The sequence below is a fragment of the Ornithorhynchus anatinus genome, chromosome 2 (genome assembly GCF_004115215.2).
Source record: "Ornithorhynchus anatinus isolate Pmale09 chromosome 2, mOrnAna1.pri.v4, whole genome shotgun sequence".
Lineage (NCBI taxonomy): Eukaryota > Metazoa > Chordata > Mammalia > Monotremata > Ornithorhynchidae > Ornithorhynchus > Ornithorhynchus anatinus.
Genome location: NC_041729.1, coordinates 162,043,361 through 162,064,686, shown reverse-complemented (window position 1 = coordinate 162,064,686; position 21,326 = coordinate 162,043,361). Strand labels below are relative to the sequence as shown.

Here is a 21,326-nt window from a genome sequence, read left to right as displayed (position 1 = left end):
AAAGACACCCAGGGGAAGGTGGGAAGTGTATTCCAAGCACTTAGTACAGTGCTGTGCACATAGTAAGCACTCAATAAATACTATTGAATGAATGAATCAGAAGACCTGGGCTCCAATCCCGTCACCATCACATGCCTGCTGGGTGACTTTGGGCAAGCCACTGAACTTCTCTGAGCCTCTGTTCTCTCACTGAAAAATGGAGAATCATTCATTCAATAGTATTTATTGAGCACTTACTACATGGACAGCACTGCACTAAGCACCTGGAGTGTACAATTCGGCAACAGACAGAGACAATCCCTGCCCAATTACGGGCTCACAGTCTAACCTAGCTCTTAACACAGGGCTTGGCACCTACTAGGCACTTAACAAATACCACGATGATGATGATGATGATCGTTATTATTATCATTCAACTGGTGAGGACAGTCTCAAATCCAATGACGACCACTCTCCCCGTCCCTTTAAAAGCCTTATCGAAGGCCCATCTCCTCCAAGAGGCCTTCCCTGACTAAGCCCCCCTTTCCCCTTCTCCCACTCCCTTTTGCATCATCCCGACTTGCTCCCTTTGCTCTTCCCCCTCTCCCAGCCCCACAGCACTCATGTCCATATCTGCCATTTATTTATTTAGACTTACATTAATGTCTGCCTCCTCCCCTCTAGACTGTAAGCTTGTTGTGGGCAGGGGACATGTCTATTGTTGTATTATACTCTCCCAAGAGCTTAGTACAGTGCTCTAAAAACAGTAAGTGAAGCAGCGGGGCTTAGTGGAAAGAGCCCGGGCTTGGGAGTCAGAGGTTATGGGTTCTACTCCCGCCTCTGCCACTTGTCAGCTTTGTGACTTTGGGCAAGTCAATTCAATTCTCGGTGTCTCAGTTACCTCATCTGTAAAATAATAATAATAATGTTGGTATTTGTTAAGCGCTTACTATGTGCAGAGCACTGTTCTAAGCGCTGGGGCAGATTCAAGGTAAGCAGATTGTCCCATGTGAGTCTCACGGTCAATCCCCATTTTACAGATGAAGTAACTGAGGCACAGAGAGTAAAAGGGGTATTAAGACTGTGTAAAGGGGGGATTAAGACTGTGAGCCCCAAGTGGGACAACATGATTACCTTGTATCTACCCTAGCGCTTAAAACAGTGCTTGGCACATAGTAAGCACTTAACGAATGCCATCATTAATGATAATGAATAGCCAGCAATCTGTCACATTTCCACAGAGGACGACTCCAACCTTTGAAGGACATAATTCTTCGTAATCGTCAGAAATCAAAGATTATGTGCCAGGAAGTTGCTTTGACACCAGATTATTTTCTTCCTCCTCCCATCAATCGCTGTCCCAACCCAAAATAGCCCAGAGAGCAAAAGGACTTACCCCTTTAAGTACGTCTTCTCGGTAGCAACTGTATTTCATGAATAAAGTAATTTTCCAGCTAGTGTTACAATTAACAGCATTCACCTATTAAGAGGAAGAAATAGAAAATAGTGTGTCGATGTTCTAGAGAAGCAGTAGAATAGATTTGACTTTAATGTACCTCCAGGCTCTTTAGAGAACCCTCCCAAGCTGCTTGTACATACCATATACACTTGGATCTGTACCCCTTAAGCACTTGATATTCAGCCCATCTTCAGCCCCACGGCACTTAGGTACATGTCCAAAATATATTTTTATGCCTGTCTCCCACTCTATACTGACAACTCCTTGATGGCAAGCAATATGTCTGCCAGCTCTATTGTACTGTACTCTCCCAAGCACTCTGTTCTGCCCAGAATAAGTGCTCAATAAATACCACTGATTGATTGATTGATTGGAAACAAAACCAAAGCTCTCTCCATGCCAACTTTACTAGTGCCAACACTAGAAAATCCCTAGGGAATTTCATAACAATAATAATAATAATAATGTTGGTATTTGTTAAGCGCTTACTATGTGCCGAGCACTGTTCTAAGCACTGGGGTAGATACAAGGTAATCAGGTTGTCCCATGTGAGGCTCACAGACTTAATCCCCATTTTACAGATGAGGTAACTGAGGCACAGAGATGTCAAGTGACTTGCCCAGAGTCACACAGCTGACAGGTGGCGGAGCCGGGATTAGAATCCACGACCTCTGACTCGTAAGCCCGTGCTCTTTCCACTGAGCCACGCTGCTTCTCAATAATAATAATGATGGTATTTGTTACGTGCTTACTATGTGCCAGGCACTGTACTAAGTGCTGGGGTGGTTACAAGCAAATCGGGTTGGACATGGTCCCTGTCCCTCATGGGGCTCACAGTCCTATTCCCCATTTTACAGATGAGGTAAATGAGGTACACAGACTTGCCCAAGGCCACACAGCAGACAAGTGGCGGAGCCGGGATTAGAACCCATGACCTCTTGACTCCCAGGCCCGGGCTCTAACCTCTAGGCCATGCTGCTTCGCAAAGATTCCTTTGTGGTGGCCGGGAATCAAACCCACAAACAGGGTTGAGAAACAAATAGTTGAGGGTTGGGTTGTAATCAATAGCATTTACTGAGCACCGCCAGGTCGCCTGGCACTGTAGTAGGTGCTTGGAGAGTACAAAAGAGGGAATAGGCATGAGCCCTGCGTTCAATCAATCAATCGTATTTACTGAGCACTTACTGTGTGGCGAGCATTGTACTAGGTGCGTCTAACCACTTCCTTCGGCGTCATCCTTGCCCTTGGATTTGCTCCTCTTATTCACCCCTCCATCTGCCCCACCACACTAATATCCATATCCATCATTTATTTCTTTATATTAATGTCACTCTCCCCCTCTGGACTGTACTCTCCCAAGCACTTAGTGCTCAATAAATATGACTGAATGAATGAATAATAATAGTAATAGTAATGTCGGCATTTGTTAAGGGCTTACTATGGGCAGAGCACTGTTCTAAGCGCTGGGGTAGATACAGGGGAATCAGGTTGACCCATGTGAGGCTCACAGTTAATCCCCATTTTACAGATGAGGTAACTGAGACACAGAGAAGTGACTTGCCCACAGTCACACAGCTGACAAGTGGCGGAGGTGGGATGTTGGTATTTGTTATGTGCTTACTATGTGCAGAGCACTGTTCTAAGCACTGGGGTAGATACAGGGTCATCAGGTTGTCCCACGTGAGGCTCACCGTTTTAATCCCCATTTTACAGATGAGGTAACTGAGGCCCAGAGAAGTGAAGTGACTTGCCCACAGTCATACAGCTGACAAAGGGCAGAGATGGGATTCGAACCCATGACCTCTGACTCCCAAGCCCGGGCTCTTTCCACTGAGCCATGCTGCTTCTCTTTGAAGAGAGAGCTTGGCTACTCGCATCCCTGCTCCCCTTTCTTGGCCCTCCGCCTCTTCCCTTCCCCCACCTCCCTGAGGCATGTGAAGAAAACACACACACACACACACACACACACACACACACACACACACACACACACACACACACTCTCTCTCTCTCTCTCTCTCTCTCTCTCCCACCATCCCAAACTCACCTCTTTGCATCCAGGATTGTCGAGAAGCTCTATGTTGCTGGCATGTAGTGGTTGTCCTGCATTGACAGGCATCAGTACAACTTTGTCTCCCACAACAATCTGGAGTTCAAAAGAAACCACAATTTCAGCCAACTGACCATTGTCATCATCCTCATCGATGGCATTTATTGAGGGCTCACCCTGTGCAGAGCACTGTTCTAAGCACTTGAGAGAGTATAATGCGTCATCTTCTGGTTCAATATTTGATCTCACGTGAGGTTAATGCCATCAGCCTGGTTTCGTAAACACAGTGCGCTCTGACTTTCTCGATGGAGTTTTGTCTATTTTGATCATCGTATAGTGTGCTGCCTAGGTAGCAGAATTAAGGGAGACCTGGGAGCTATTTTGTTGGCCTTGAAAGTGTTGTGGAAAGAGCCCGGGCTTGGGAGTCAGAGGTCGTGGGTTCTAATCCCAGCTCTGCTAGTCTTCAGCTGTGTGACCTTGGGCAAATCACTTAATTTCCCTGTGCCTCAGTTACTTCATCTGTAAAATGGGAATGAAGACTGTGAGCCCCACATGGGACAACCTGATTACCTTGTATCTACCCCAGCGCTTAAAACAGTGTTTGGCACATAGTAAGCGCTTAACAAGTACCAACATTATTATCCTCATTATTATTATTATTATTATTATTTGACTTCCTGTAAGCTTTAGGACCTGGGATCTAATCTCAGCTCCAGCATGCCTCTACTGCTTCGTCATGGGAAGGGAAGGTGTCTATTTATTGTTAGATTGTACTCTCCCAAGCGTTTAGTACAGTGCTTGGCAGATAGTAAGGGCTCAATAAATACAACTGAACGAATGAATGTGTGACCTTGGATCAGTCATTTAACTTCTCGGGGCTTCAGTTCTTTCCTCTGTAAAATGGGGATTAAGACGGGGAGCCCCATGTGGGACAGGGACCGTATCCAACCTGATTTGCTTGTATCTACCCCAGCGCTTAGTACAATGTCTGGCAAAGAGTACATGCTTAAAAAATACCATCTATTATCATCTATTAGCGCATAGTTTATAGCAATTAACTGAAGAAGACTCTGGTTAAAAGGAGTGAAAGAATATGGCTTACTAGCTACTTTAGCTACCTTTCCCATTTTAAGAGAAGTAGCATGATGTAGTGGATAGAACCCAGGCCTGGAAGTTCGAAAGTCATGGGTTCTAATCCCACCTCCACCACTTGTCTGCTGGGTGACTTTGGGCAAGTCACTTCACTTCTCTGTACCTCCATTATCTCATCTGTAAAATGGGGATTGAGACTGTGAGCTCCATGTGGGACAGGGATCGTGCCCATCCCGATTTACTTGTATTCACCTCAGTGCTTAGTACAGTGCGTGGCACATAGCAAGTCCTTAACAAATACCATAATTATTATTATCTTTATTCTCCAAATTAGAATTTATGATAAAATCTCAAGGTGCTTCCCTGGCACTGGATGAGAAAGGCAATTTAAGCATCTTCTCATTTGAAGATATAGGATTGGAAATCTGGATTGTAATCCCAACTCTGTCACTGACTGGCTGTGTGACCCTGGGCAAGTCATTTAACCTCTCTGGTCCTCTCTTTCCTCATCTGTAAAATGGGGATAGAAAGATCAATTGGGTGGTTTGTGGAGGGACAGAAACTGTGTCTGATCTGATGATCTTGTAACTACCCCAGAACTTGGCTCTTAATAAGTGTTCAATAAATGCCAAAATTATTATTTTTATCAGCATTTTAACTGCCAATATACATATATATCGATAAAGCAACGGTGCAAGCTGAGATGATGAGATCTTCTTACAGGTCTGTGTTTGTTCCTCCTCAACCAGCAAGCTTTGCCCCCTGCAACTCTCGGTTTCCAGAAGACTTCATCGTCTTTATCGTCATTATCATCATCGTCATCAATGGCATTGATTGAACAATACATTGATTGATTGAACAATACATTGATTGAACAATACAGTACGCTTACTGTACTAAGAGCTTGGGAGAGTACAGTATAACAATTATCAGACACATTCCCTGCCCACAACAAGCTAACAGTCTAGAGGACTTGAGGAAAAGAGGCAAAAGAGTTTTCTGGCTTTATCTTCTTCCCACTAGGTCTGATTTGATACACAGGGCCTAGGATTAGCTCAAAGTGCAAGTACTTAATAAGTAAATGAAAACAAAGCCCTCAAGGCCAAGTAAATAAAAACAAACATTCATTTTTATACAAAACTGCCGAAGCCCTTCAAAAAATGAAAGGATTCTGCTCATTAAGAGCGGAGGACTCTATCATACTCCAAAGCCATGTTATGCACAGCCTCCATTCATTCAATTGTATTTATTGAGCGACTACTGTGTGCTGAGCACCATACTATTGACAGCTGTGTGCAGAGCACTGTACTAAGCACTTGTGAGGGTATAGTATAACAATAAACAGACACATTCCCTGCCCACAATGAGCTTACAGTCTAAAGGTTGTACATAATGTGACTTTGGGGAATAAAATTAGAGCCCTCCATTCTTCATAGGAAGAAACCTTTCATTTTTCGAAACACTTGGGCAGTTTTGTATAAAAAGGAATGTTTGTTAAATTTGTTGTGGACCGGGAATGTGTCTGTTTATTGTTATACTGTACTCTCCCAAGTGTTTAGTACAGTGCTCCACACACAGTAAGTGCAAAATAAATATGACTGAGTGTGCTATTGAATGAATTTACTTTGCCTTGAGGGCTTTTGTTTTCATTTATTTGTTAAGGCTTCTGATCCTGGTTCTGCCAAATGCTTGCTGTGTGACCTTGGGCAAGTCACTTCACTTCTCTGTGCCTCAGTTCTCCTGTTCTCCCTCCTATTTAAGACTGTGAGTCCCATGCGGGTCAGGGACTGTATCCAATCTGATTAACTTGTCTCTATCCCAGCGCTTAAACAGTGACTGACATAGTAAGAGCTTAACAAATGCCATAAAAAAAACCAAGCTTCTAACCCAGGACAACCATTTTGGTATCTCTGAATTACTCTGGATTCACCTCGGTAAAACTAAGGACTAAAATTGGAAGGCTCTACATTTCTTCTCCTCTTCAAACTCAGGTATTGAGCAGTTTGTTCATTCATGCATTCAATCGTATTTATTGAGTGCTTACTATGTACAGAGCACTGTACTAAGCACTTGGGAGAGTACAATACGAAAATAAGCAGACACATTCCCTACCAACAACAAGGTTACAGTCTAGAGGGGAGGGTGTGGATCATAAAGCACCATTTTAAAGACCTGCTTTCCACCAAATATAGGATTTGGGGGCATTTTAGAGAAGAAAGAAAAGAAAAGAAAAAAGAAAAAGAGGAAGAAAGAAAGGAAGAAAGAAAGAGAGAGGGAGGGAGAGAGGAAGAAAGGGAGGGAGGGGTGGGAGGGGTGGGAGGGGTGGGAGGGGAGGGAAGGGAAGGGAAGGGAAGGGAAGGGAAGGGAAGGGAAGGGAAGGGAAGGGAAGGGAAGGGAAGGGAAGGGAAGGGAAGGGAAGGGAAGGGAAGGGAAGGGAAGGGAAGGGAAGGGAAGGGAAGGGAAGGGAAGGGAAGGGAAGGGAAGGGAAGGGAAGGGAAGGGAAGGGAAGGGAAGGGAAGGGAAAAGAAAAGAAAAGAAATACAGACAGAAATAAAAGTGAAAGAAAGCAAGGAAAGTGAAAGGAAGAATAAAAAAGGAAGGAAAGAAGGAAAGAAGGAAAGAAGGAAAGAAGGAAAGAAGGAAAGAAGGAAAGAAGGAAAGAAGGAAAGAAGGAAAGAAGGAAAGAAGGAAAGAAGGAAAGAAGGAAAGAAAGAGAGAAAGAGAGAAAGAGAGAAAGAGAGAGAGAGAGAGAGAGAGAGAGAGAGAAAGAAAGAAAGAAAGAAAAGAAAGAAAGAAAGAAAGAAAGAAAGAAAGAAAGAAAGAAAGAAAGAAAGAAAGAAAGAAAGAAAGAAAGAAAGAAAGAAGAAAGAAAGAAAGAAAGAAAGAAAGAAAGAAAGAAAGGGAAAAAGAAAGGAAGAGAGCAGAACAGGATTAATTCTGTTACAAATATCCGAGCGGTGATGTGATTATGCAGACTACACATACACAAAAGCCACAGGAGGTGCAACACTGTGAGCATTTTGGTTTCATCTAGAAGCAACGTGGAGGGTTTTCTTAGCCATGCTTTTTGGGAACACGTCTACACAAAGACAGTTTCTGAACTGTGCTGGCTTAAAGCACCTTCCCTTTTCACAAAAGTCACGACCTTCAAGTGAAAATAAGCACATCTGATACTTGCTTACAGTCAACTCTCAATTTCCCACCCAGCTGGGGACAGGGAGAGCAAGAATGATTGAAACTCACAGATAATCCAAACATTTGCCATCCCCTTTCATCAGAAATGTCCAACTTTTTCTTCATGAAATCTTCATTGCATTGCATCTTATAGCTAAATAGACAGAACTGATTTTCACCTCCATTGCCCACCCAAAGGTTAATAGGTTCTAGTGAGAAGGAAGCAGTGTGGCCGAGTGGCCAGAGCCCGGGCCTGGGAGTCAGAAGGTCCTGGGCTCTAATCCTGGCTCCACCACCTGTTCGCTGTGTGACCTTGGACAAATCACTTCACTTCTCCGGGTCTCCTTTATGTGATGTGCAAAATGGGGATTAAGACTATGAGCCCCATGTGGGACAGGGACTGTGTCCAATCTTATTAGCTTGTATCTATCCCAACGCTTAGTATGGTGCCTGGCACATAATAGGTGCTTAATAAATACCATAAAAAAAAACCAGTAACAATGACAAAAGGCCAAGTGACTTAGTGATCCCTTCCAGAATGATCAAACCCAGAGGAATTGGGAATTGACTGTAGTTAACTAGATTCCATGCTGAAATATCAACACAGGATCATGCTCACAACACACATGAAAACTCTCCCAAAAAACCCCCCGCCCTCCCAACACAAACCCGCCAACGCATTCCGACTGTGTCCGGACCTAAGAAAATAATTCAAGTGCATTATATCGCAGCATGCCATGCCTCAGGTGCACCTTACCTACAAGATAAGCCGTTACCAATTTTAACCATCAGACTTGTACCCTGTGGGATTGAATTAGTATTTCAAAATTCACGTTCGGCTAGAACAAAATGAAAACGACTAAAGCCGGATCTTTTCAGAAAACCCGACACCAATGAGACTGGCTATCCAAAATGATACTTTGTAGCTTTACATATTCTTATTCATTCAAAGGGGTTCATATTCTTCTGCTATTTTGAACTCTAATGAGAGCTCACAATTCCTCATTAATACTGTCACTGGATAGTCTAGCAGGCTGTCCTGGGTTCTACCCCTTTCTCCAGTCCATTCCTTGAGGTGACAGCACATACCTTCCTCTACCCCCAGCTCCTCACCCTTTGGGGAAGAGGAAACTGGCAGTTGGATCTGTAGCTTGGGGTCTGAGAGAGAAAAAGACTGAGAGACAGAGCGTGTAAGAGAGTATTAGAGAAGACAGAGAAGATGAAGAGGAGAGAGGGAGAGAAAAAGGGTAGAGAGAAGAGAGAGAAGAGGATATGAGGAGGAAGATGGGGAGAGGAGGAGAAAGAGTAGAGAGAAATACTGATAGAGGAGATATGAAGAGGAGCGAGGGGAGCAAATGAGATGAGAGAGTGAAAGACAGGAGAAGAGAGGAGAGGAAAAGAAGAGGAAGGGAGAGAGAAGGGAAAAAGGGAAGAGGGAGAGAAGTGGAGAGCAAAGAGAGTGATGGACAGGAGAAAGAAGAGAGAAAGGAATAGAGAAAAGGAGAGATGAAATGAAGAGAAAGGGAGAAAGGGAAGAGTGAAAGAAGAGGAGAGCAAAGGACAGAGAAGAGAGTAATGCAGAGGAGAAAGAAGAGAGTCGGAAAGAAAGAAGATGAAAAGAAGAGGAAAGGAGAGGGAAGGGAGAAAAGGAAGAGAGTAGGAGAGGAAAGGACCAAAAAGAGTGATGGAGAGGGAAAAGAAGAGAGTAAGAGAGGAGAAAGGTAAAGGAGGCAGGGGGAGAGAGAAGGGAGAAAGAAGAGAGGGAGGAGGAGAGGAAAGGACAGAAAAGATTGATGGAGGAGAAAGAAGAGAGTAAGAGAGAAGAGGGACAGAAGAGGAAGGGATAGAGAAAGGGAAGACAGAGAAGAGGAGAGGAAGCAGAAAAGAAAAGAGGGATGGATGTGAGGGAAAAGAGAGAGGGAGGCAGTGGTGGGGGTTAGGGAGGAGCTGGAAGGAGGGTCTCAACCCAATGATGGTGTAGACACCCCTTTTTGGTCCCTCAGTCACCCTCACGCCTCAGGGGGCCAAAGCCCCACCCAGGAGGACCCAAGCCGAATGGACGGAAAAGCCATTCCAGCTCCCTACAGCCAGTCAAGAGGCTGCCCGCCCACTCTCCAACACCCCACCCTACTCCTCTTCCACCGCTTCACTCATTTCTGGGTTCCTCTGCTAATTTTCGGGATCACCCAGTCTGCAAAATAGAAGCCCTTTTCCCGAATCCTTGTCAAGCGGCGTGGCCTAGTTAAAGAGCCCGGGTTTGGGAGTCAGAGGACCTGGGTTCTAATCCCGGCTCCGCCACGCCTGCTGTGTAACCTTGGCCGAGTCACTTCACTTCCTCCGTGCCTCAGTGACCTCATCTCTAAAACGGGGGTGAGGACGCTGAGCCCCATGTGGGACAGGGACGGTGTCCAACCTGATTAACTTGTCTCTACCTCAGCGCTTAGAACAGTGCTTGGCACAGGGTAAGCGCTTTCCAAGTACCATCATTATTATTAGTTCGGCATTGACCTACATTGTCACCTTCGCTCCTCAACTTCCAGAAGGGGTGGATGTAAAACCAGGATCCCTCATTCCCAGCCGCATCCAGGGAAACCCGCATGGCGTTCTTCTCCAAGAGAGCAGGGAGTCGCTTGTTGACTGTCAGGTACTTGTTGCTCTTTATGTGCAGGAGCTGTGAAGGAAACAAATTCATTAATAATAATAATAATGGTATTTGTTAAGCGCTTACTATGTGCAGAGCACTGTTCTAAGTGCTGATGTAGATACAGGGTAATCAAATTGTCCCACGTGAGGCTCAGAGTTAATCCCCATTTTACAGATGAGGGAACTGAGGCCCAGAGAAGTTAAGTGACTTGCCCACAGTCACACAGCTGACAAGTCGTGGAGCCAGGATTCAAACCCATGACCTCTGACTCCCAAACTCAAGCTCTTTCCACTGAGCCACATTCCCGGACTGGAGGAAAACCTAAATGAAAATGCTGACCCAATGGATAGTGCTACTGAGGAACTGCTGGGTGCAAAGCACTGGGCGAAGTGCTTGGAAGCACACAACAGAATCAAGCAATCAGTGGCATGTGAGAAGAGGCGTGACTTAGTGGAAAGAGCCCAGGCTTCGGATCCAGAGGTTGTGGGTTCTAATCCCAGCTCTGCCACTTCTCGACTTTGTGACTTTGGGCCAGTCATTTCACTTCTCTGGGCCTCAGTTACTTCATCTGTAAAATGGGGGTGAAGACTGTGAGCCTTACGTGGGACAACCTGATTACCTTGTACCTACCCCAGCGCTTAGAACAGTGCTTGGCACATAGTAAGTGCTTAATACTATTATTATTATTATTTATTCAGCACTTCAGAGCACTGTACTAAATGTTTGGGAGAGTACAATAAAACAGAGGCCTGTCCACGACGAGCCTAAAGTCTAGAGGAAAAAGATCATGTATTTATTTATTCGCATTTATTGAGCATTTACTGTGCGCAGAGCACTTTACTAAGCACTTGGGATAATCCTGATGCGGCCCCATATCTGCCATCTGACCTTGGGCAAGGTCACTTCACTCTCTGTGCTTCAGTGACCTCATCTGTGAAAAATGGGGATTAAGACTATGAGCCCAATATAGGATGGGGACTGTGTCCAACTTGATTACCTTGTATCCACCTCAGTGCTTAGAACAGAGCTTGTCATGTAACAAGTGCTTAATATTATTCTTATTATCGTTGCTGTTATGATTGTTTTTATTATTATTATAATAGAACAGAGTTAGTCAACAATTTCCTGCCCACGACAAACTTACAGTCTCGAGGTGGAGACAGAAACTAACATAAATAAATTCCAGATGTGTACGTGAGTGCTGAGGGTGGGGCGATTATTAAGTTCTTAAAGGGTATAGATCTAAGTGGCTGTCCTCAAGGAGTTTATACTCTGGCAAATGTCTGTGTGTGTGAGTCTTCTGGGGTGGATACAAGCAAATGGAGTGGGACACAGTCCCTGTCCCATGAAGGGCTCACAGTCTCAACCTCCATTTTACAGATGAGGTAACTGAGGCCCAGAGAAGTGAAGTGAGTTACCCAAGGTCACTCAACAGACAAGTGGCAGAATGGGGATTAGAACCCATGACTCAGGCCTGTGCTCTATTCACTCCACCACACTGCTTCTTATAGCAATACACGATTCTCTACTGGGATGCTGAACATTCACTTTCAGACATTATATAAAGCTCCAATTTTCCTGAGCTTGAGAACCTGCAACTCTCAAAACCTTGTCAAAAAGAGGAAATTAATTATATCACCTAACGTTTTAAAGCATTGGTCCAGGGAAGAAAGGTGCTATTTTTTCTATCAAATTCTGGTCCAAACCTATCTTTATTATGGGAGTATTAGGTTATAATCTAGTCCACCGCTAGACTGTAAACTCCTTATGGGCAGGGAACATGTCTAACAACTCTGTTGTACTATACTCTCCCAAGTGCTTATTAGCAGTGTTAATTATCTAATTAACTGATTAGATAAATGCCTGGTAAATACACACAGCCATGCAAGCTGATAATAATAATAAAGCGCTGAGTACAGTGCTCTGCACACAGTAGGCGCTCAATAAATATGATTGAATGAATTAATTAATTGTGGTATTTGTTCAGCACTTACTATGCGCCAGGCACTGTACTAAGCGCTGGGGTGGATACAAGCAAATCGAGTTGGACACTCCCTGTCCCATGTGGGGCTCACAGTCTTAATCCCCATTTTACAATTGAGGTAACCGAGGCTCAGAGAAATGAAGTGACTTGCCCAAGGTCACATAGCAGACAAGCAGTGGAGCCGGGATTAGAACCCAAGACCTTCTAACTCTCAGGTTCATGGTCTATCCACTACACCATGCTGTTTTTCACTGTGCCATGCTTAAATGCATGATAGGAGCACTTTAAAAATATATGCAGATAAAGGTATCTGCCCCTGTCCACAAATTGACACTGTGTCAAATACCAAAACATAAAACTATTCCCCAAATGAAAACTCTCCATTTTTATATCTGCTAGTATTCTTTTTATAAAAATATATTTTTTTAAAAAGCCCACTGCAGGAAGTCTCATCATTTTCTGAGAGGGCAAACTTGGAGAGACTTACTTGTATGACGTTACTGTACTTTACAATTTCTCCCAAGAGCTTCCTGTTTTCCGATTCATTCTGCTTCTGTTCCAGTTCTGCCGCGTGCTGCAAAAGGACCCAAGATGCGTGATTATGAGGCAGACATTAAAGTACTAAAGGTTGCCAGCAAAGAAACTCGACATTCAAAGTGATCACACTAATAATAATAACTGTGGTATTTGTAAAGCGCTTACTGTGTGCCAGCCACTGTATTAAACACAGGGGTGGATACAAGCAAATAGAGTTGGACACAGTCCCTGACCCACGTGGGGCTCACAGTCTCAATCCCCATTTTCCAGGTAACTGAGGCCCAGAGAAGTGAAGCGACTTGCCCAAGGTCACACAGCAGACAAGTGGGGGAGCAGGGATTAGAACCCATGACCTTCTGAATCCCAGGCCCGGGCTCATATCGAGTGGCGTGTTCTTGTACCAAAATGTCTGGCCAGTTATAATTTCCAACCTCATCCCCCGTTTCTGCCTTTTCCCCAGAATGTCTCGAGCGAAGCCCCGGGGTAGGTACAAGATAATCAGATCTGACCCAGTTCCCATCCCACGTGAGGTTTGCAGTCTAAGTGGTAGGGAGGTCAGGGATCAATCCCCATTTTACCGATAAGCAAACTGAGGCCCAGAGAGGTTCAGTGACTTGTCCAAGGTCACACAGCAGACACGGAGCACATCGGCTATTGGAGTCTCAGTCTCCTGACTCCCAGATCCGAGGCATTTCCGCTCACCCACGCTGCCGCTCTCTACGGTGTCTCCTTCAGATCTCTGTAGATATCTTTCCCTCAGACAGAAACTACTTCATCCATCTTCTGCCAACCTTATCCTTTGCCTGAAACAAACTGGGACCCATCATTTGCCTGATGCATGACCTTGGGCAAGTCACTCCACTTCTCTAGGCCTGCTTCCTCACCTGTAAAATGAGGAGTCAAAACCTGTTCTCCTTCCTGCTAAGACTGTGAGCTCCAAGTGGGACAGGGACTGTGCCGGTTTCATCAACTTGTATAATAATAATAATGTTGGTATTTGTTAAGCGCTTACTATGTGCAGAGCACTATTCTAAGCGCTGGGGTAGATACAGGGTAATCAGATTGTCCCACGTGAGGCTCACAATCTTAATCCCCATTTTAAAGATGAGGGAATTGAGGCACAGAGAAGTTAAGTGACTTGCCCAAAGTCACACAGCTGACAAGTGGCAGAGCTGGTATTCGAACCCATGACGTCTGACTCCCAAGCCTGGGCTCTTTCCATTGAGCCACGCATTTACCACAGTTCATGTCAACAGTTCTTAGCACAGAAGTGCATAATAAATACCATAACCGTTATCATTACAACTAAAAATATCTGCTCCATGAACCCTTCCCGGATTATTTAACAACAATAATAATAATAATAATTATGGTATTTGTTAAGTGCTTACTATATGCCAGGCACTGTACTAAGCCCTGGGGTGGGTACATTCATTCTCGGTCTCCTTTGCGGGCTTCTCCTCCCCCTCCCATTCCCTAACTGTAGGGGTTCATTCATTCATTCAATAGTATTTATTGAGCGCTTACTATGTGCAGGGCACTGTACTAAGCGCTTGGAATGTACAATACGGCTTTGAAGGTGGGGAGAGGCATTCTCTGTCGGATATTCATTCATTCATTCATTCATTCAATAGTATTTATTGAGCGCTTACTACCTCAAGGTGCAGTTCTTGGTCCCCTTCAGTTCTCCATCTAGACTCACTCCCTCGGTGAACTCATTTGCTCCCAAGGCTTCAACTATCGTCTCTAAGCGGATGAAACCCAAGTCTCCATCTCCTCCCCTGTTCTCTCCCCCTCCCTCCAGGCTCGTATCTCCTCCTGCCTCCAGGACGTCTCCACCTGGAGGTCTGCCGGCCACCTAAAACTCAACATGTCCAAGACTGAGCTCCTTATCTTCCCTCCCAAGCCCTGACCTCTCCCTGACTTCCCCGTCGCTGTGGATGGCATGACCATCCTTCCCATCTCACAGGCCGGGACGCTCCCTAAAGCTCAGTACAGTGCTCTGCACACAGTAAACACTCAACAAATACCATCCTTCCCGTCTCACAGGCCCGCGACCTCGGTGTCATCCTTGACTCCGCTCTCTCATTCACCCCACACATCCAATCCGTCACTAAAACCTGCCCGTCTCACCTTTACAACATTGCCACGAACTGCCCTTTCCTCTCCACCCAAACTGCTACCTTGCTGGTACGATTTCTCATAATATCCTGACTGGATGACTGCATCAGCCTCCTCTCTGATCCCCCATCCTCCCGTCTCTCCCCGCTTCAGTCTATACTTCACTCCACTGCCCGAATTATCTTTCTAAAGAAACGCTCTGGGCATGTCATTCCCCTCCTCAAAAACCTCCAGTGGTTGCCTATCAACCTTCACACAAAACAAAAACTTCTCACTCTAGGCTCCGAGGCTGTCCATCCCCTCGCCCCCTTCTACCTCTCCTCCCTTCTCTCTTTCTACCGCCCACCCCGCACGCTCCGCTCCTCTGCCGCCCACCTCCTCACCGTCCCCCATTCACGCCTATCCCGCCGTCGACCCCTGGCCCACGTCCTCCCGCGGTCCCGGAACGCCCTCCCTCCTCACCTCCACCAAACTCACTCTCTTCCCTTCTTCAAAGCCCTACTGAGAGCTCACCTCCTCCAAGAGGCCTTCCCAGACTGAGCCCTCCCTTTCCCTCTCCCTCTCCTCCCCATTCCCTCATTCCCTCCCTCTGCTCTACCTCCTTCCCCTCCCCACAGCACTTGTATATATGTACATATTTTTTGCTCTACTGATTTTATTAATGATCTATGGTTCTATTTATCTATTTTGATGTCATTGATGCCTGTCTACTTGTTTTGTTTTGCTGTCTCTCCCTCTAAACTGTGAGCCCGTTGTTGGGTAGGGATTGCCTCTATCTCTTGCCGAATTGTACTTCCCAAGTGCTTAGCACAGTGTTCTGCACCCAGTAAGCGCTCACTAAATACAGTTGAATGAAATAGGATTGAATGAATGAATACAAGCAAATTGGGTTGGACACATTTCAATCAATCAATCAATCTATCATACTTATTGAGCGCTTACTGGGTACAGAGCAGTATAATAAGACCTGGGGAGAGGACAACAGAACATACACATTCCCTGCCCACCACAAGTTTACAATCTAGAGTACTGACTTTGTCAGACCTCGTCATCTGGTATCTACCCCAGCGCTTACCTCAGTGCATGTCACAGTTCTTGGCACATAAGTGCATAATAAATATCATAACCGTTATTACAACTAAAAACTTATCTGCTCCATGACCTTTTCTGGATTAGTTCAATCTATCGATCAGTCGTATTTGTTGAGTGTTTACTGTGTGCAGAGCACTGTACTGAGCTTTTGCGTGTGTCCAATACAACAAAAGAATGACACATTCCCTGCCCACAACGGGCTTACAGTCTAGAGGAGATGAGAAGTAGCGCGGCTCAGTGGAAAAAGCACGAGCTTGGAGTCAGAGGTCGTGGGTTCGAATCCTGCCGGCTCCACCGCTTGTCAGTCGTGTGACCTTGGGCAAGTCACTTAACTGCTCTGTGCCTCAGTTTCCTCATCTGTAAAATGGGGATGAAGCCTGTGAGCCCTACGTGGGACAACCTGATTACCTGGTATCTACCCCAGCGCTTAGAACAGTGCTTGGCACATAGTGAGAGCTTAACAAACACCAATATTATTATTATTATTATTATTATTATTATTATTAGAGGTTGAGTTGAAAAATATTCCAGCCTCACTTACCAGGATATTCAACCTCAGGCATTGTAAGACCATAAGGTGTCTCTACTGTCTGGACTCTAAGATTTTCCGTGCTCTTATGTTTGTGTTTTTTGTCCCTGGTGTCAACTAGAGGAGTAGTGTGGCTTAGTGGAAAAAGCCCGGGTTTGGGAGTCATGGGTTCTAATCCAGGCTCTGCCACTTAACAGCTGAGAGACTTTGGGTAAATCACTTAACTTCTCTGTGCCTCAGTTACCTCATCTATAAAATGGGGATTAAGGCTGTGAACCCCATGTGGGACAACCTGATTATCTTGTATCTACTCCAGTGCTTAGAACAGTGCTTGGCACATAGTAAACGCTTAACAAATTCCATTATTATTAAGTGCTTAGTACAGTGCTCTGCACACAGTAAGTGCTCAGTAAATGAACCAGACTTATCTATGTCCTTGTGATGTTATCATTTAATAATATTTACTGAGCACTTCCTATGTGCAGGGCCCTTCACTAAGCACTTGGAAAGTACATTATAATACTGGCTAGAGGCTGGAGCTTGGGAATCAGAAGGACCCTATTTATATCACCCTATTTATTTTGTTAATGAGATGTACATCCCCTTGATTCTATTTATTGCTATTGTTTTTGTCTATCTCCCCCGATTAGACTGTGAGCCCGTCAATGGGCAGGGGTTGTCTCTATCTGTTGCCGAATTGTATATTCCAAGCACTTAGTACAGTGCTCTGCACATAGTAAGTGCTCAATAAATACTATTGAATGAATGAATGAATGAAATGGTTTCAAGCCCCAGAACAGCCACTCGAAAAATATATTTGCTCTTGCAGTTATAGCCAATCAAAATTACTGAGGAAATGTGTCCACCAACTCTATTGTGTTGGACTCCCCCAAACGCTTAGGACAGTGCTCTGTTCATGGTAAGTGCTCAATGAATATCACTGAATGATTGAGTGATAGAAAATGCAATGCCTATTTCAGATTTTCTTAGTAAACTCACTGTGGGCAGGGAGCGAATCTACCAACTCTGTTACCCTGCACTTTCCCAAGCGCTTAGTACAGTGAGCTGCACACAGACCTTCCCAGACTACACCCCACCAATCTCCCACTCCCTTCTGCATTGCCCTGACTTGTTCCCTTTGCCCTGCCCAGCCCCACAGCACTTATGTACATGTCTGTCATTTTATTTATTTATACTCACGTCTGTCTCCCCACCTTTAGACTGTAAGCTCATTGTAGGCGAGGAATGTGTCTGTTTATTGTTGTAGTGTAGTGTAGAACAGTGCTCTGCACACAGTAAGTGCTCAGTAAATACAACTGAATGAATGTAAAACATTAACTTGCATAAAACATGAAAAACATTAACTTGCATGGAAATAACATGAGAAGCATTGTGGCTCAGTGGAAAGGGCCCGGGCTTGGAAGTCAGAGGTCATGGATTCTAATCCCGGCTCTGCCGCTTGTCAGCTGTGTGACTTTAGGCAAGTCACTTCTCTGTGCCTCAGTTCCCTCAAATGGGATTAAGACTGTGAGCCCCACGTGGGACAACCTGATCACCTTGTATCCACCCCCAGCACCTAGAATACTGCTTGGCACATAGTAAGTGCTTAACAAATACCATCATTATTATTATCATTATTATTATTAAATACCTCTAGTACAGATAACTGCCAAAATGCAAAAGAAAAATAAAAGTAACAAGTGCTGTACTTATTCAGCTTGCATTGTGGGCTAAACACTGCTATAAGCACTGGGGTTAACAAAGGGTAATCAGGTCCCACATGGAGTTCACAGTCTAAGTAGGAGAGAGAACAGATGTTGAATTTCCATTTAACAGATGAGGAAATGGAGACACGGGAAAATGAAGTGAAGCTTAGAAAACTTCTTGTCAAGAATGTAAGAAAGGTCATAACTTCCCAGGATGCTTTGTCAACATATCAGATGGGCAGATGTATTTCTAATATCAAGACTTTTTTTCAATTTGGGAAGTGCCTAAAACTTCAGTACTCATTCTTATTTACTGGTACTGATATTATAAGGTTTGCATAAATTTGGAAAACTTCATAAAATGAGGGTCTTAAATCTCCCGGCATCAAGTCACCATCTTCTTGAGAAGCAGCGTGGCTCAGTGGAAAGAGCCCGGGCTTTGAAGTCAGAGGTCATGGGTTCGAATCCCAGCTCTGCCACTTGTCAGCTGTGTGACTGTGGGCAGGTCACTTAATTTCTCTGTGCCTCAGTTACCTCATCTGTAAAATGGGGAATAAGACTGTGAGCCCCACGAGGGACAACCTGATTCCCCTGTGTCTCCCCCAACGCTTAGAACAGTGCTCCGCACATAGTAAGCGCTTAACAAATACCAACATTATTATTATCTTCTCCGAGATCATGCAAACTGCCTTAAAATTATTCATTTTGTTTTATAAATAGGTAAGTGTAGTGGGAATGGGCAAATAAAGAAGCAGCATGGCCAAATGGATAGAGCACGGGCCTGGGTGTCAGAAGGACCTGGGTTCTAGTCCTGGCTCCGCCACTTATCTGCTGTGCGACCCTCGGCAAGCCACTTCGATTCTCTATGCCTCAATTTCCTCATCTGAAAAATGGGGATCGAGTCTGTGAGCCCCATGTGAGAAAGGGACTGGGTCCACCCTGATTACCTTGAATTTACCCCAGTGCTTCAAACAGGGCCTGGCCCATAGTGAGCCCTTAACAAAGAGCATAAAAAAAATTCTCACATCAAAATGAATTTGTCTTCGACCTCCAGAAAAGATTCGGGAACTGGTTCTCTGTTGAATCCTGACAGTTTGCTCTGGCTGGTTTGCCACACCTCAATTAGGGGGCTGACAAGGCCCGGCATGCCCTGGGCCCTGAGGACATTACACACACCCTGCTATATCTGCAAAATGAAAGCTCTTCCAAACTAAATTCCCCTTCCTTCCTAAGGTCGTTCCTTCTGCTTAGGTGGAGATTTCAGAACCCCGGTCACCTTCGGATGAGGGTTTCAGACTTGGCTTCCTGGAAATGAGTCAAAGAGTCCCCAACTGTGGAATCGGGCGGGATTTCCATCCTGCTGGCCTTACCTGCAGTTTCTTGAGCAAAGCCGCTTCCGTGTGGTTGCCCTGCTTGGCTTGTTTGGCTTTCCAGTACTGTTTCTGGGCTGAATATCGGTTCATGGGGCACACTTTGAAAAGGCAGTCTGCAAAGAACGTAAAGAAACATTTCAATGGAAAGAGGGGTTTTTTTGGTTTTTCCTTTAATGACGTGTTAAGCACTTACTCTGTGCCAGGCACTGTACTAAGCACCACTGTACGGGGTGGATACAAGATAATCGGGTTGGACACGGTCCCTCCCTGTTCCACACAGGGTTTAACTGCCTTAATCTCCATTTTACAGATGAGTTAAGTGAAGCACAGAGAAGTGAACTAACTTGCTCAAGATCACACAACAGACAAGTGGGAGAGGTGGGATTAGAACCCAGGTCCTCCTGACTCCCAGGCCCATAAGCTAGCCACTAGGCCACACTGCTCCCTAGACTGTAAGCTCATCCTCTCGACTATAAGTTTATTGTGGATAGGGAATGTGTCTGTTTATTGTTCTGCTGCACTCTCCCAAGTGAAGCAGCGTGGCTCAGTGGAAAGAACCTGGGCTTCGGAGTCAGAGGTCATGGGTTCGACTTCCGGTTCTGCCACTTGTCAGCTGTGTGACGGTGGGCAAGTCACTTCACTTCTCTGTGCCTCAGTTACCTCATCTGTAAAATGGGGATTAACTGTGAGCCTCACGTAGGACAACCTGATTACCCTATATCTACCCAAGCGCTTAGAACAGTACTCTGCACATAGTAAGCGCTTAACAAATACCAACATTATTATTATTAATTCAGTGTTCTGCACACAGTAAGCACTCAATAAATATGACTGAATGATTGAATGCTCCTTTCTGATATGGGCCTGAGTGTTGTGAGGCTAAGGGTGGGATGAACATCAAGTGCTTAAAGGGTACAGATACAAAGGCTTGGGCAACAGGGAAAAGAGAGCGAGTCCAGGAAATGAGGGCTTAGACCGGGAAGTCTCTTGGAATAGATTTTAGGAAGGTCTTGAAGGTGGGCAGAGTCATAGTCTGGCATATATGCAGGGGAAGGAATGAGGAGTGGGGAAACATGGACTGAATTTTCCTGTAGAAAAATGATCTGGACAGCAGAGTGAAGGAAGGACTGGAATGGGGAGAGACAGGAGGAAGGGAGGTGAATGAGACAGGAAATTAGTGTTTGGATCAGTGGGATAGCAGTTTGGATAATATAATAATAATACTATTATTACTGTACTTGTTAAACTAGACTGTAAGCCAGTTCATTCATTCAATAGTATTGATTGAGCACTTACTATGCGCAGAGCACTGTACTAAGTGCTTGGAATGTACAATTCGGCAAAAGATAGAGACCATCCCTGCCTACTGATGGGCTTACAGTCTAATCGGGGGAGACAGACAAAAACAATAGCAATAAATAGAATCAAGGGGATGTACATCTCATTAACAAAATAAATAGGGTTGTGGGCAGGGATTGTCTCTATAGCTGAATTGTACTTTCCGAGCACTTAGTACAGTGCTCTGCACACAGTAAGCGCTCAATAAATATGACTGAATGAATAAACATCAAATCATTTGAAATGTG

The 21,326-nt window shown here is 44.9% G+C and overlaps 1 protein-coding gene across 1 annotated transcript in view; it reads right to left on the bottom strand.

Annotated features, from left to right (window-relative positions):
- ITPR2 (inositol 1,4,5-trisphosphate receptor type 2) overlaps positions 1-21,326 on the bottom strand; it is a 428,831-nt gene that overhangs the window by 323,769 nt on the left and 83,736 nt on the right. Inside the window, exons 3-7 of the mRNA XM_029057432.2 lie at positions 19,738-19,853; positions 12,870-12,956; positions 10,267-10,425; positions 3,486-3,584; positions 1,376-1,459 (exon numbers count right to left, since the gene is read on the bottom strand). Of these exons, the coding sequence (XP_028913265.1) occupies positions 1,376-1,459; positions 3,486-3,584; positions 10,267-10,425; positions 12,870-12,956; positions 19,738-19,853 (545 nt within the window). The remainder of the gene's footprint in view (positions 1-1,375; positions 1,460-3,485; positions 3,585-10,266; positions 10,426-12,869; positions 12,957-19,737; positions 19,854-21,326) is intronic.